Source organism: Setaria italica, chromosome IV (genome assembly GCF_000263155.2).
Source record: "Setaria italica strain Yugu1 chromosome IV, Setaria_italica_v2.0, whole genome shotgun sequence".
NCBI classification, from domain to species: Eukaryota; Viridiplantae; Streptophyta; class Magnoliopsida; order Poales; family Poaceae; genus Setaria; species Setaria italica.
Genome location: NC_028453.1, coordinates 32,111,468 through 32,126,168, shown reverse-complemented (window position 1 = coordinate 32,126,168; position 14,701 = coordinate 32,111,468). Strand labels below are relative to the sequence as shown.

At 44.4% G+C, this 14,701-nt stretch overlaps 4 protein-coding genes across 4 annotated transcripts; 1 reads left to right on the top strand and 3 right to left on the bottom strand.

Moving 5' to 3' along the window:
• Nucleotides 1-2,151: 2,151 nt before the first annotated feature.
• Nucleotides 2,152-3,807, bottom strand: LOC101765010 (premnaspirodiene oxygenase). Its single transcript, XM_004965711.1, has 2 exons — nucleotides 2,890-3,807; nucleotides 2,152-2,775 (listed from the first exon to the last, which is right to left on the bottom strand). The coding sequence occupies exons 1-2, from the start codon at nucleotides 3,805-3,807 to the stop codon at nucleotides 2,152-2,154; spliced, it is 1,542 nt and encodes a 513-aa protein (XP_004965768.1).
• Nucleotides 3,808-4,513: 706 nt separating this feature from the next.
• On the bottom strand, nucleotides 4,514-6,218 carry LOC101768397. The gene is made up of 3 exons (XM_012845373.2): nucleotides 6,059-6,218; nucleotides 5,621-5,959; nucleotides 4,514-4,978 (listed from the first exon to the last, which is right to left on the bottom strand). The coding sequence occupies exons 1-3, from the start codon at nucleotides 6,143-6,145 to the stop codon at nucleotides 4,514-4,516; spliced, it is 891 nt and encodes a 296-aa protein (XP_012700827.1). The 5' UTR covers nucleotides 6,146-6,218.
• Nucleotides 6,219-8,277: 2,059 nt separating this feature from the next.
• On the top strand, nucleotides 8,278-9,138 carry LOC101764736 (probable transcriptional regulator SLK2). Its single transcript, XM_022826129.1, has 5 exons — nucleotides 8,278-8,385; nucleotides 8,530-8,623; nucleotides 8,708-8,777; nucleotides 8,907-9,049; nucleotides 9,106-9,138. Coding segments are annotated over exons 1-5 (342 nt in total). The 5' UTR covers nucleotides 8,278-8,383.
• Nucleotides 9,139-9,685: 547 nt separating this feature from the next.
• Nucleotides 9,686-13,150, bottom strand: LOC101768000 (formin-like protein 3). Its single transcript, XM_004967091.1, has 2 exons — nucleotides 12,950-13,150; nucleotides 9,686-10,087 (listed from the first exon to the last, which is right to left on the bottom strand). The coding sequence occupies exons 1-2, from the start codon at nucleotides 13,148-13,150 to the stop codon at nucleotides 9,686-9,688; spliced, it is 603 nt and encodes a 200-aa protein (XP_004967148.1).
• Between the last annotated feature and the right edge of the window lie 1,551 nt (nucleotides 13,151-14,701).

The window sequence follows — 14,701 nt, the reverse complement described above, 5'->3', positions numbered from 1 at the left end:
AAAAGGGAGGGACCGGCGGCGATTTCAGCACGCGGTCGGAGCACGCGCGCGGCGTCTGACAACAGCACGCGGCGGAAAATACGGGCACGGAGAAAATGGTAGGGGTCGGCATGGGTGCCGGGACGGCGAAATCGCCGGGGAGATTCTCGATTTCCGGGAGCTCAGCGGTAAAAAGGTTTTAAAGATGATTTTTAACGGGTAATTTTAGTTGGTGATTTCCGCGGATGTTACAGGTAGCACTAGTTCCTTCCCCTTCTTGGACTTCACCTTACCCGCCGCCGGAGCCTTGCCCTGGATCTTCTCGGGTTTCTTGCCCATCTTCTTGGTGCGCATCCGCCGATTTCAACCTCAGAAAAAGGCACTCACTCTCGGATCTCTCTCAAGGGGGAGTAATGGTGGCGGTGGCACTTGGCAATTGCGACGGCGCAAACGCGGAGCAGAGGCGCAGGGGAGGAAGAAAAACAAATCTGATTACAGCAGTGGGTAAACCTAACCGAAAGGGGACCCTCCAGTTTTATCTCCGCCACCTCCGGATTCCAAGCGTCAGTTACACAATGGACGGATTTTAAGTGGATTAATTTCCTTAAACACCCAACGGCTAATCTTTTCAATGGATTGCTGACCACTTCAACGACAAAGATCGCCTAAGTGCTCGGGGGCTGCGGGTACCGTACCCGATGGTCAGTTTTTTCTATTTCTTCAATATCTCCAAGGGTACAACAGGCAAAAAGGTAGGATTGACCCTAAGCCTGACTCTTCGACTCAAACTAAGGCTCGGGGGCTACTCCATATGGAGTGCGATTGACATCCCACTACCATATAAAAATTTTCAGAACAGAAACAACTCGAAGGAACAAGAAGAGTACCTTCCAGCCACGCGACAGTACTTGAGCACTTCGGTCCGCAACCTCTACGACGAACTACTCGGATAGTGCTCGTAGTGCCCAAGACTGTGGCGCACGACTACAAAGTACTCGGGGGCTTGTCCGGCATGCACCCTAGGCCCACGAGTAGACCTTGGACGGCCCACTAAGGGGCGTACTCGGATACGATCAGGACAAGGGATAGGCGTATCCCACTCGAACTAGTCAAGTGTGTGTATGGAAAACTACTCGGGCCATACTGAGTAGAACTCTGTAATAGTACTCAACTAGGACTCAGACTTGTAACCCTACCCTCCTGTGTATATAAGGGCGGGCAGGGACCCCCTTCAAGAACAACTCCAGTTCATCCAAGATCAATACAAACCAACACACAGGACGTAGGGTATTACGCGATCTAGCGGCCCGAACCTGTCTAAATCGTGTTCCTTGCGTCACCATTGATTCCTTGATTCTCGACGATCCTTACCGCACAAAAGACCACCTAGGGTACCCCCTAGGTGGGTTGCCGGTCTTAAACACCGATAGCGTCACCTAGTGGCAGGAGCGCAACGGCCTCCTGTGGGGGCCCGTCAGCCGACGTGGCTAGCGCAGCCCGATCTCCAGTGGGTGCGCGGCTCCCCGCGGCGTGCGGTCTGACCAACGGGGGCACGGCTCCTTGCGGCACGCGACCGGGCGGCAGGAGAGTGGCGACCCTGCGGTGGGGCATGGCTAGTTTCGGCCCTAGCGACGGGAGCGGCCAGGGCAGCTCGGGGGCAGCTTCAAACTCGGCAGCGAGGGCGGCCAGTGTGCCCGGCACAGCGCAGGCGACCCAGCATGTTTGTTTGTGAGTGATCAGTAGTGCATGATTTGTTGGTGAAGGATTCGTTTGTGATTGTGCTGGTGAATCCTCCGCGTGTTGTGAATCAATTCGAACTCATGTATTGTGTGAATCCTTAAGTCAAATCGAACTCATGTGTTGTGAATCAGGTCTTCTGAGAACTGATTGGTTCTGTGTTCTTCCTTGTGTGATGGTCATATGTGAATTTGATTGTCTCCGTGGAGTTGGAGCTTGATGTGGTGGTGGTCGAGGCGGAGCTATAGGAGCGGCGGCGCGAGCAGGCATGACAAAAGGTAGGCTTTAGTTCCGGGTGAATGACTTGGGACTAAAGATGTGACCTTTAGTCCCGAATAATTAGTCTTAGTTGGATTTTCGATATCTTTGCAACCGGAACTAAAGTCCAGTTTTCCACCAGTGAAGATAGAAATGCAAAGCATTGTACTACTGCTACTACTCCACTGGTAAGGGTGCCCGGACAACAGGAACAAGCTGGAGGTCCTGGAGCCGTCGAACCGTGACTCCCAATTCCTCCGTCATATCCAGATCTGCTGCCTCCATTCCACACGGCAGCTCCCAATCAAAATGGTATAAGAGGCTAGCCAGTATGAGCTCCATGTTCACAAACGCGAACGCTATGCCCGGGCACATCCGACGCCCTGCCCCAAACGGCGTGTACTCAAAATCCGTTCCCTTAAAATCAATCTTGGAATCTTCAAATCTCTCCGGAACGAATTCCTCGGGCATGTCCCAGTATTTGGGGTCTCTACTAATAGCCCACGCGTTCACGAGAACCATGGCGTCTTTCGGCACACTGAACCCTAATACTTGGCATGAACTCCTACAATCGCGTGGAAATAGTAGGGGTGCCGGTGGATGTAGCCGAAGGGTCTCCTTGATGACTAGGTTCATATAGTGCAGATTGCGTAGGTTGTCCTCGGTTACTTGGTGGCGCCCGGCGAGTATACACCGGACCTCATCTTGTACCTTTTGCATCACTCTCGGATTCCTCATAAGCTCAGCCATGATCCATTGAAGGACTGTCGCGACCGTATCGCTGCCCGTGCCGAGCATGTCCTTTGCAACAAATAATCAGATTATCATCATCAGTACAGTAAAGTACATAATGGAAAACACATTGGTGATAGTAGCTACTCTTTTTGATTCAGGCGTGTATATAGTACTGCTTACTCCGACCACTGATTTGATGTTGTCAGTCGTGATGGGGACCTGGAGATCACCCTCCCTCTGAATCCTCAGGAGCACGTCGAGCAAGTCTTCCTTGTCGCCGTCGTTGCCAGCGGCTTTGTTCTCCTCGTGCTCCCGGACGATGTTGTCGATGAACGAGACCAGTTCCTGCCGCTGACGCTTCATCTGGCCCGGCATTCGGCTGACAAGCATGGCGAGGCGAGACGACGGGTAGAGGTCCGGCAAGCTCATCTTGGCGACCATCTTCACCATGCGCTCCAGCAACTTCAGGAACGCATCCCTGTCCTTGAACGAGCTCCCTATGATGGTGCGGACCGCCGAGTCGGCGGCGTACACCGTTATCAGCTCGCTCAGGTTCACCGCCCGCGCCGGCGTCGGCGGCGCCGCCGCCGCCGCCACGGCGCGGAGGAGGCGGGCGGCCTCCTCCTCGCGGACCGACCTGAAGGACTGGACGCGGCGGGCGCTGAGCAGTTCGACGGTGCACAGCTTGCGGATCTGCCGCCAGCCGTGGCCGTAGGGGGCGAAGATGATGCCCTCGGTGCCCCTGGGAAAGGCTAGCCGGACCGTCCGGCTCATCGAGCGCGTCGCGAAGTCGAGGTCGCGCGTCCTCATCACCTCGCGCGCCGCGTCGGCGGAGGAGGCGACGACGACGCGGACCTCGCCGAGGCGGAGCAGCATGAGCGGCCCGTGGCGCGCGGCGAGGTCGCGCATGGCGCGGTGCGGGAGCGCGCCCGCGAGGTGGTGCAGGTGGCCGATCACCGGGAGCGCCCACGGCGACGGAGGCAGCCGGGCACTGCCGCCGGCGCCGCCTCGCCGGCGCGACACAGCGCGGCTGAGGAAGACGAGTGGAACGATGGCCAGGAGAGGGAGGAGTAAGAGATGTACCACCGGAAGCGCCATGTCTTTGGCATGGGTCGATCCAGTGGCGAGTGACTGGAAGTACTTATAGGGCACGTGTGTCAGTCTGTGTAAGTGTGTTTGCGTGCTTCTTTGCACGCTTTGCGCATTGCTGTCGGAAAGTCAGTTATACGAGGAAGAGACTTATATGTATCTCTATATATCTATATGATATATATTTGAGAAATGATATACAACTGTCAATAGATTTTTTTTTGGCAAAAATCTGTAAGGGCCGTTTGTTTCGTAGGAATTGAAACTCATTCCAAGAAATACATTCTAGATATTGGATTCCACCGGAAATGAATTACTCAGAATTTGATTCAATTCAATTTTTTTGTTTGGGTGTTGATGGAATTCTTTTCCATGAATCTAATTCCATATTCCGTTTGGATAGCTAAATATGGAATTAATTCCATATTCCGTTGGGATAGCCCAGTTTGTCACAGACAACCGCATCACAGATATTGGATTCCATATTCATGAGGTCCAGTAGCAGCAAACAAGGTCCAGTAGCTACATCTCCATGACTTTGCTGTATACCAAAACAAGTATCCCCGAAGATCAGAGAAAGATAACATGAGGTCCAGTAGCAGCAAACAAGGTCCAGTAGCAGCAAAGTCTAAACAAAGTCATACATTATGATCATACACACTCAAAATGACATGACTAATGAGCATAGTGATAGTAATCAGCATCTAAGCATGCATCACTTTTTGAGTTGCTTTAAGAGCCACCTTTTCCTCATCCCCACTGAAAGTGCCAACAAAGACTCATACTTGCGTGCATCACCGGTCAGGATATCAAATAGGTCCAACAAAGTGTCTTCATCCAATCCTTGTACCTCATTCAGTGTGTTGAGAATTTCTTTTGATGTTGGACCTTTAGGTGCTTCCTCCTTGAGTGCTTCAGCAAACTTGTCCATTTTTTCAGCCATCATAGAGGTAAAAGAGTCACCTGACCGTTGCCTCTTTAAACTTCCTGAAGTTGCCGATGATGTGGGCTCTTTGTTACTAATATCTTCCTTACTCATGTCAAAATTACTCATGTCTTTTGAGCTCTCAGGTGCAGTCCTTGCCGCTTCACCGGTAGCATGGTCTTTGCCAAACACCAAGCTGATTGAGTCCCAGTACAAGACAGTCTTGTGCCTATACCCAGAAGCTTCTTTGTTTTTCTAAAAAAAACAAATGGTTAACACATGTTAAAGACCCAAATAATCCCCTCCACTATTATGACTAAAGAAGGTTCAGGAGTGCCATTTGCACTGACACATCCAACTTCAAGCCACACGGAATAACAATTGAGCAGCCAATCTCCAGACTCTAAAGGATAACAACTATATATTTCCGCATTTAGTTTCCTGAAAATAACAACTATATATTTCCGCATCTCAACAGAAGAATGATCGTGATGAGATTGTAGTATTTAACCAACCGGATTACAATCATTATGTTAATATATGATGGCTCTCTCTGCTAATGGGTTATATAGACATACAAGCATGAAACAGCTGGTACAGTTAAAATGCACCTGCTCCTTCATGAAACTGGGAAGGACAAAAGGCAGAAAGCATATCATTGTGAAAAGTCAACACACTGAATGCAACACACTGAATCATTATGTACAAGTGATTAGGCCTCATTCAGTGTGTTGACTAACTATGCTAGCTATGGGCAATCATTATGTTAACATACAGGTCCTATTTTAAAAAGTCTACCCTGTTTTACTACATATTAGGTCTACCTTAACAAGTGATAACCTAACAAGTTCTGAACTTAACACAAATTTAAGTAAATCAGTGGTTTTTGAAACTTACCGCCACATATTCTTCCCATACAGCATCACTATCAACAGATATTTTATTTTTGTTCCAATCCCAACCAAATCCACTTGATTCCAGCATACCATTGATGATAGTGTAGTGTTTGTCAAAGGTCTTGTTCCTCGCCATGATATTGTCTTTTGAGATATCCACATTACACTTTTCTCGGACATTCTTGATAGCAGTTGTATAGACATGAGACTTCCACCCATTCTGGCATCTGTCACCCTTGTTATAGTACTCCACAAATGTGTCAAGAAGAGCCTTGTCCATGTTATCATTCCAAGAAATGTAACCCCTGCCCGAGCCTGACTTCTTGCCCTTCTCCATATCCTACAGGAAAAATGTTCACAAAAGGTTATTAGTAAAATATTAGGAGCAAAACCAAATATCATAAGTTTAAGCATGCATTGATGATAGAATTTATCATACATTGACCACGTCTTGCTTGGTAATCAGCAAACATTTGGTTAGCTTTGGTATCCCTAAAATTGCTCCATTCATTTGTTGATTGAACATTGGTAATCATACCCACTTCACTTTGAACTTCATGAGGTTCAAAAGATATTACTTGATCAACTTGGTGTATAAGTAAATCAGCCATATCTCTCTGTCTATCAATTACAAAATTGTGCAATATGCAGCAAGCATTAATGATCCTAATCTGCAAGAATTTAGTAGAGATGAGTTACATGCTAGCTAAGGTCATTCAGAGGTGAATTTCAAGCTAGGTTACTACGGAATACCTGATTTTGTAAGTCAAAATATGAGTTGCTTCTTAGTATAGCCCACCTCATCTTTAATAGCCCAAATGTTCTCTCTATCACATTTCTAGCAGTTGAATGGCGCAAATTGAATAGTTCTTTGGCAGTGGATGGGTTATGCCCTTGAGCAGCCCACTCATTCAAGTGGTAGCGAGTGGATCGATATGGAGCAAGAAAGCCCGGTCCATTGGTGTATCCGGCATCTACTAGATAGTATTTCCCACTTGGAATAACAAATGCATCGTCCCGAGACATTGCATCACGTAGCACACGTGAATCTGAAGCCGATCCTTCCCATCCCGCTAAGACATAAACAAATTTCATGTGACGATCACAAACCCCCAAAACATTGGTGGTAATCTGTTGCTTCCTATTCCTATACCTCCCTTGGTCAGCCAAAGGCACAAAAACGTCAATGTGTATACCATCTAATGCTCCAAGGCAATCTTCAAACCACTTCCACTTGGAATCCTCAGGTTCTACAACTGATGGATCAGGAAGCTTGATAAATTCATGGCATAATGATAGAATACCTCTAAGCACCTCATTGAAGTGACGGCAGATTGGCTCAAGTGACCATCCATATGAGCTACGAATCATCCTCATCTTAGTGCCATGACCCACTACAAGCAAAAAGATTGCTACCTTTTCTTCTACCGACACATTCTTGTTATCACACATACCACATCTCTCACGTAAGATGGCACATAGGTCATAAAATGATCTCTTAGTTAGGCGCAAACTATCATAGCAATAGACATTTGATCCTTGGTACAGATTTCTTAGCATTTGTTTGCGTGTAGCTACATCTCTCTCAGCCACTTCATTCGGATCAACAATATGTCTAGGTCTCTTACGCTGATACCAGTGCACAATCATGCTCATGACAGCAGAAACAAATAAAGCAGCCACCTTTTTTCTCTTTTTCCTACTCATCTCTCTCATTTGCTCCATGCTTGTATTAACCAAGTCTATGTTGTTGTCAGGCATCTAAAGCACATATGCAAAAAGGAATATTTTAATTTATCATCAAAATGCTACACTATTTTGGATAATCAGTAACTTCTTGTGTTAAAAAACAAGGATTTCAGATTCTCGGTTAACATATATTTTTTTTCTAGAGAGGTCAGCAGTCAATGTTCTCTACTTGGCTACTTGTGCAAATCAAGTTAACATATATTAACTGTCACTGGAAACCTAACATAGCGTGTGGATGCATGTATGTAGCTGGTGACCAAACTGAGATAGGATGTTGGGAGGCTACCGACTACCTACACTATCCATGGTACACATGGAACTATCCTTGTGGTGAAAGTTTTGAAGGTTTTCCTAATGCCTACCAGTCCAAAAAACAGAATGCACTCAACAAGGTTCAAGGTCCAAAAAACAGAATGCACTCAACAGGTCCAAAAAACAGAATGCACTCAACAGGTCCAAAAAACAGAATGCACTATCCATGCTTGTTTCTGTCCAGTTATATATTGCAGAATCAAAATGTACCAGACTACACTATCAAAATGTCCTTAAGTAACATTAAATGAATAATTGAACCTGCAAAGTATACATAGGGTGATACCTGGGTCAGGATCTGGTGACGCTGCAAAGGAAAGTTCAGATAAGAGTAAACAGCCTCAGGAACACTCTGACATTCAAGCTGATGATAGCCATTTATCTGAAACAAGAAATGGGGAAGTGGATCAATCATCAAGCATTGGTGAACTACTCCCACACAATTGTTTTGTCTCAGAGGACAAATCATCAAGCATCTAGTTGTTAGTTTATTACCTGCATTGCCAAATTTATAGGCTTTTACTATGTTAATTTTATCTGTTGTAGCCAAGCATCATCAAAATATAATTTATTTACTAATAATTTGGTTTTATCTGTTGTACAGGTTAATAATCTGCTGCAAGTTGCCCAGAAATACCAAACTGCTGTCAATGAAAGTGGACCAGCTGGGATATCAAACAATGACGCACAAACCATCTATAACATGTTAGTGAGCCTATTTCACCTTCAGTACTTGACATCCATTTCTGTAGTGCTCTTTTGGCACGGTAAATGAAAAATCTTGTGCGTCATTGTGTACAGAACAAGATTGTTCTTGGTTATCTTATCCTTTTCCTTCTCTACTGTTAGGTTTGCCACTGCATCACGGCAGCTAGCAAAAAATCTAGAGCATCACACCTTGAATGAACATGGGCTTTCCAAAAGATATGTACGCTGCCTGCAGGTAATTAGAGTTCCCCTTTTAACTTTTACAGTTCAGTACATACATAATGCGTGTACCATGCTGATGGTGGTCTTTCCTTGTCAGATATCGGAGGTGGTGAATCACATGAAGGACTTGATTGAGTTCAGCCACAAGAACAATCTTGGTCCGAAAGGTACGATGATCGTGCACATTTTACCTAACAGTGTCTTCAGTTTTATCTAGTAATAACTGCTTACCGTCACTTCCTAGTCCCCCCATTTACCTGTACTGCAGTTCTAATATTTTCTGTGTTCATATGCAGAGAGCCTGAATAGTTATTCTAAAACTATTGCGAAGTTTCAGAATATGCATGATTCAAGACAGCTCATGGCTGCTGCTAGCCTTGCCAATAACCAGAGCAACACCAAAGTAATGGGGGTCCAGCAAGAGGCAAGTGCTTCTGTTGTAGCCAAATTAATTTATTTACTAATAATATATCTAAACAATTTTATCTGTTGTAGCCAAGCATCATCAACACCAAAGCACAGGACTAGCAAGCTTAAAACTTATAAAGAGTACTTGCATTGGTTCCATCCAGAGTATATCATTGCGGCAGCACATGTAGCTAATTAGCAGTTCATATAAATCACATAGTCAAGAGTGAGCTGAGGACTATACTTGCTATCTCACATAGTCAGCATCGTGAGAAGTTGTTCTAGGGAAGAACTTGTTGGACGTCGTCAGTCCCACAACTCCCTCCTCGCTTGCTACGACCAGTAAATGAAAAAACAAACCACAAAAGAAAATGAATTAGCTGGTATTTCCTACTGAAGTTGTGCGGAACAGAAAAAAGATAGCTATACATTCTTAAACTAAACTGAGATCTATCAACAGTAAACTGAGATCTATCAGGACAGGGAGAAGCTTGGTGATTTGTAAGATTATTATGAAATGAGATGATCCACCTGAATTTAGGGATGCATTAACAGCTTAATTAACTGACTACACTGAGATCCGCAACGGCTACTCAGCACTCAGCAGAGATGAGTAGCTTGGAAGCGGATCCCGAGCGAAAACCCAGCATAGAGCAGGTAGTTGGCGTTACCAGGGGACGACGGGATCGGAGGCGGAGGCGCGTCGTGAGGCGGGTCGCACGATGGTGTCCGGAACGCGCTTGTTGAGGTCGCGGAGGATCTCGACGAGCGGGCGCGTGATCCCGGACGGCGCGGCGTCGAGCAGCACGACGTAGTTGGTGGTGGACGCCGCCACGCCCGGTGGCTTCCGCTCTGGCGCCGCGGCGGGGACGACCGCCACGCGGGTGGGGCGGCGCAGATTCGGGGGTGGCGGAGGGGGGCTGGCGGAGGGGGCGCCGGAGGAGGAGGCGGCGGCGTGGGAGGTGGCGCACGGAGTCGGGGGCGGCGGCACAGGGGCGAGAAGTCGGGAGGCGTCGGGGGGGAGGCGAGTCGGGGGGAGGCGAGTCGGGAGAGTCGGGGAATTGTTTTCCTGATATTTTGCTCAGAATGTGGGGAAGGAAGGATGGAATCACCAGGAATCCCTCTTTCCAATTCCGGGGGCAGCCAAACAGGGTGATTTTGGAAATTAATTCCAATTCCAGCAGATTCTAATGAAACAAACAGGCCCTAAGATTCGCAAAGTTCCAACCTAAAAAATCCAGCAGTGAAATAAATGTGTTATAGGTAGAGAAATAAAATGTTCATAAAAATCAAAGGGGTTATAGATTTTCTAGCAGAAATCTGTCATATTTGCGATGTTCTAGTCTAATTAAGAACGTTCCCACGGTGAAATAAAATGTTCCAAGTAGACAAATAAAATGTTCCAACTTTATTATTTCACGTTTCTACTATTGAGGGGAATCCAAACTGTTAGATTTTTAAAAGAGATATATTTCACTTCATGAAATATGCAATAGATAAACAGATAGTTCCATATTTTTAAATGGAAATTAGCTTGTGCTGCTGCAGACCAAAAAGAACTACGAGTATAGCATGTTATAGACACGTACTCTATCTGTTCATATCTATATCTATATCTACATCTACATCTACATCTATATCTATACCTTATATCTATTAGTGTATATTTCTCATAATCTAAAATATTCATTTTGTGTGTCACAATTAATGGAGGAATATCTTTTCAATACATACACAACATCATTGCATTACAGGGTCTAATCCACAACAAGATTATTGTGTCCATTGGCTTGTAATAGCAATGCAAATCAAATCAAACTGAGGAAATTAGTGAGAAACAGTAATGGACAAATACATTTTGAACAGAATCTAATGCAAGACAATTTGGTTCCCCAGTGGCAAGAGGAGGAAAACCAATAGTCATGATGCGTGTCTAATCTGGGAAATGCAGAAAGTTGCACTAAACGAGATCCTATTACGCACTTCCTAGCAATTTTTTTAAAGAGACAAGGAAATGACTCCTTATTCCTTCGTCCTTTCCCCATTCCTCTTCCACCATTCATTTTAAAAAATGATTGAAGAAAATCTACTAAAAATCTAACTCAAGATGGAAATTTCTAGTGAGAAGGAAAATTTGAACAAATTAAAGGTTGAAGTTAACCTTCTTCTCTAACAGCGTTGCTTGATGTGGCTTGTGCACAACCACTCTTTTGTAGTCTTCTCTAACAGTGTTGCTTGATGTGGCTTGTGCACAACCACTCTTTTGTAGTCTTCTCTAACAGTGTTGCTTGATGTGGCTTGTGCACAACCACTCTTTTGTAGTCTAGAGCAACAAGTAAAGGATCCTCCTCAATATGGGTCGGTGTTGCACTGTCGACTTCCTTCAAGCAGTCATGGCCCCGCCCATCCTCTTCGACATGGCAAGCGCTTCCATGTTCTAGTAGAGAGAGGTGAGTGATCTGAGCTATTGAAACAGTGGGATGATATGTTTTGGCAATGTTGTGCATCATGGCAGATAGGCAAGAAAGAAGTGGTGTGTGTAGGAAATGTAAGGAGCGAGGGCAACCGGTTTCCTTTTAGCCCCTTTCTTTAGGCCACAATGCGCCATGGTATTAGCTTTTCGAGCATGGGTTTAAAGCATACGATCCGCTATCCCACTTACTTTCCTTTTTTCGTGTGGGTGGGACCTACGTGAAAAGGTTATTTGAAGAAATTTTTGCAAAACTTATTTTGAAAAAACTACCCTGACAACTTATTTGAAGATTTTTTTCTAAAAGCATTCCTAAAATAGTTTACTAATTGGGAAATTCTCCCCCCTAGAAAGCTTCCTTAAAGTTCTTAGTCGGGCTTGCTAGTGCCCGGACGTCCGGCGGGAGCAACTCCCGTCGGACGCATGCATCACCATCCGTTTTAAATCCGACGGCTACAGTAGTACCATAATAAATACCACTAATTATCCGACATTCCGTTGCAACATCAAAGCAAAATAGCTGCAACATCGAAAATCTATGGTTGCAACATGAAAAAGATGCGAAAAAAATAGCTCAATGTAAACATAATATTCGTGAGGGAAAATTCCCACCGCAACATCGAACACATATTTCATGCAACATTTCCAAACAAATCATCATATGTTGAGTTGGGGTTGAGCTCGTACAGGAAGAAATATTGCAACATAAAAAATTGACAGATGAAACATCAAAAGCCAACTATTGCAACATCAAAATATCTCAGAAGAATCAATCATGCAACATCAGATGATACGGAGCAACTCCCGTCGGACGCATGCATCACCGTCTGTTTTAAATCTAACGGCTACAGTAGTACCATAATAAATACCACTAATTATCCGACATTCCATTGCAACATCAAAACAAAATAGCTGCAACATCGAAAATCTATAGTTGCAACATGAAAAAGATGCGAAAAAAATAGCTCAATGTAAACATAATACTCGTGAGGGAAAATTCCCACCGCAACATCGAACACATATTTCATGCAACATTTCCAAACAAATCATCATATGTTGAGTTGGGGTTGAGCTCGTACGGGAAGAAATATTGCAACATGAAAAATCGACAGATGAAACATCAAAGTCAACTATTGCAACATCAAAATATCTTAGAAGAATCAATCATGCAACATCAGATGATACATTCATTCGCAACACCCGTGCACATCTACGGTGCTTGCAACATCCAAGAATCCCTACTGCAACATCATGAGATACCTATTGCAACATGTCAGTCGGGAGGGCTATCTTTAGATCTAGGCTCCTATGGCCATCAGTTGCTGCAACATGAGAATCATCAATTACAACATCCAAAAATCTCAAATATTGTAACATCCAAACATCTCATGTTGCAACATGCAGAAACAATAAGCACAACATCATGATTTAGTTATTGCAACATCACTAATAACGCCTTACCCGGTCATGGGGAACTGGACATGCAACATGTGGAAGATGGAATTTGCCCAGAGCTAACTTTGGCTCCCCCGCGAGTTGTTCCTGATGAAGAAGGATGGACGGAGGGAGCACATGGGAGGTCCCTGTGTCGGGGAAAGGGGAGCGCGGCATCGCACCAATAGCGATCTTCTTCGCCACCGCTGCCAGCACGGATGTCGGCATCTCCGTCCCCGCCACCGCCGAGCACAGCCATCAGCATCTCCATCCCCACCGCCGCCAAGCACGGACACCGACATCTCCGTCCAAGCTGCCACCCTCCGCTACCTCATCCCCTTCCACCACCTCGTTGCCCTCTGTCTCATCCATCGCGCACTGGTCACTTGATTTGGGGGAGGAATATCAGTGGAGACACCAGACGCACGCACGGAAGAGAGATAGGTGGAGAGAAGAATGAATAGTGATGTGGGAGTAGATGGGTGAGAGGATAAGATGAATTTCTTTTTTATATAATCAAGAGGTGGGACCACATCCGATATTTCCTGAAGCGTCCCGACGTCTTCAGCTTAGCGTTACCAAAGTTTTTTTTAGAAATTTATCTGAAAAGTTTCTAAAACTGAAAAGTTATAAAAAGGAAAAATCACTAAAATGGAAAAGTCGGGAGGGGAGTGGTTGCATCCGCTAACTAAATTGTCATGATGTTGACTAACACAATGTGTGGTCAGAAAATATTGTCAATTCAATGGTAAATTATGTAAATATAGCTAGCCATCTAAAGACGTTTACGATAAATACTGTTGATTTATTCGAATCAAATAGTCCGCTTTCCATGTTGCTAACTATATTTTTACACAAATATGGTACAAATCAAATGTGAATATCAATTGAATTGTTTGAATTCGGATCCATACCCACATATATTGGATTCTGTTTGTATGTCAATATTCTACCACTCTAACAATAAATTTTGAAATAACAAATTTATTTGACACCATGATGACATAGATTCAACATAGGGAATCTCATTTTAAGTGGACTGTCCTCTGTCACGTGGTAGTGAGCCACTTTTGCTACAATAGCAAGGTTTTAAGATGATTTTAGATCGTGAAATTAAATAGCCAGATTTATCCCTACGGTTTATGTAGTACAATACCCAACTATAAAATAATAGATAGCATATAAACAGAGTGAAAGAACAAGAGAAAATATCTAGAACTTCGTTACTCCCATTTATATTCTAGAGAAATATTTCTACATATTTGAATATAGATACTATCAATATCCATAATTGGGAAATTGGATTTGAATATATCTATACTTGCATACAATTGCCCTATATAAATAGGATAATACAGATATCTTCATCCGTTTTGAAGATCTAACAAACACCCATAAGTTTTTTGTGCTAAAAGTTTATTTAAGAGGTTTAAGGATGCACAAAGAAGGTACTTGTTTTTTTATCTTTCATGTTAAAAAGAGGGACAGAATGATGTTTACAAGCTTGAATATTATCAGTAACAAGACATAGACCATGAAAATAAACTAGGCCATAACGGCATCATATCCCCTAAGTACCTCGAGCACGGACAGAACTGATGTAAGCAATGTTATCTGAAACACTAAACGCTAAACCGTCGATCATCTACCATTTAGCTCTTTATTCGAACTAAATGACCAATTAAACTGTTTACACGGTCATTAAACTGGCTAAATGGATGATTAAACGAACACGGCTAGGCACTGTAAGTAGGCACAAGGGCAGTGATGGCGCCCAGC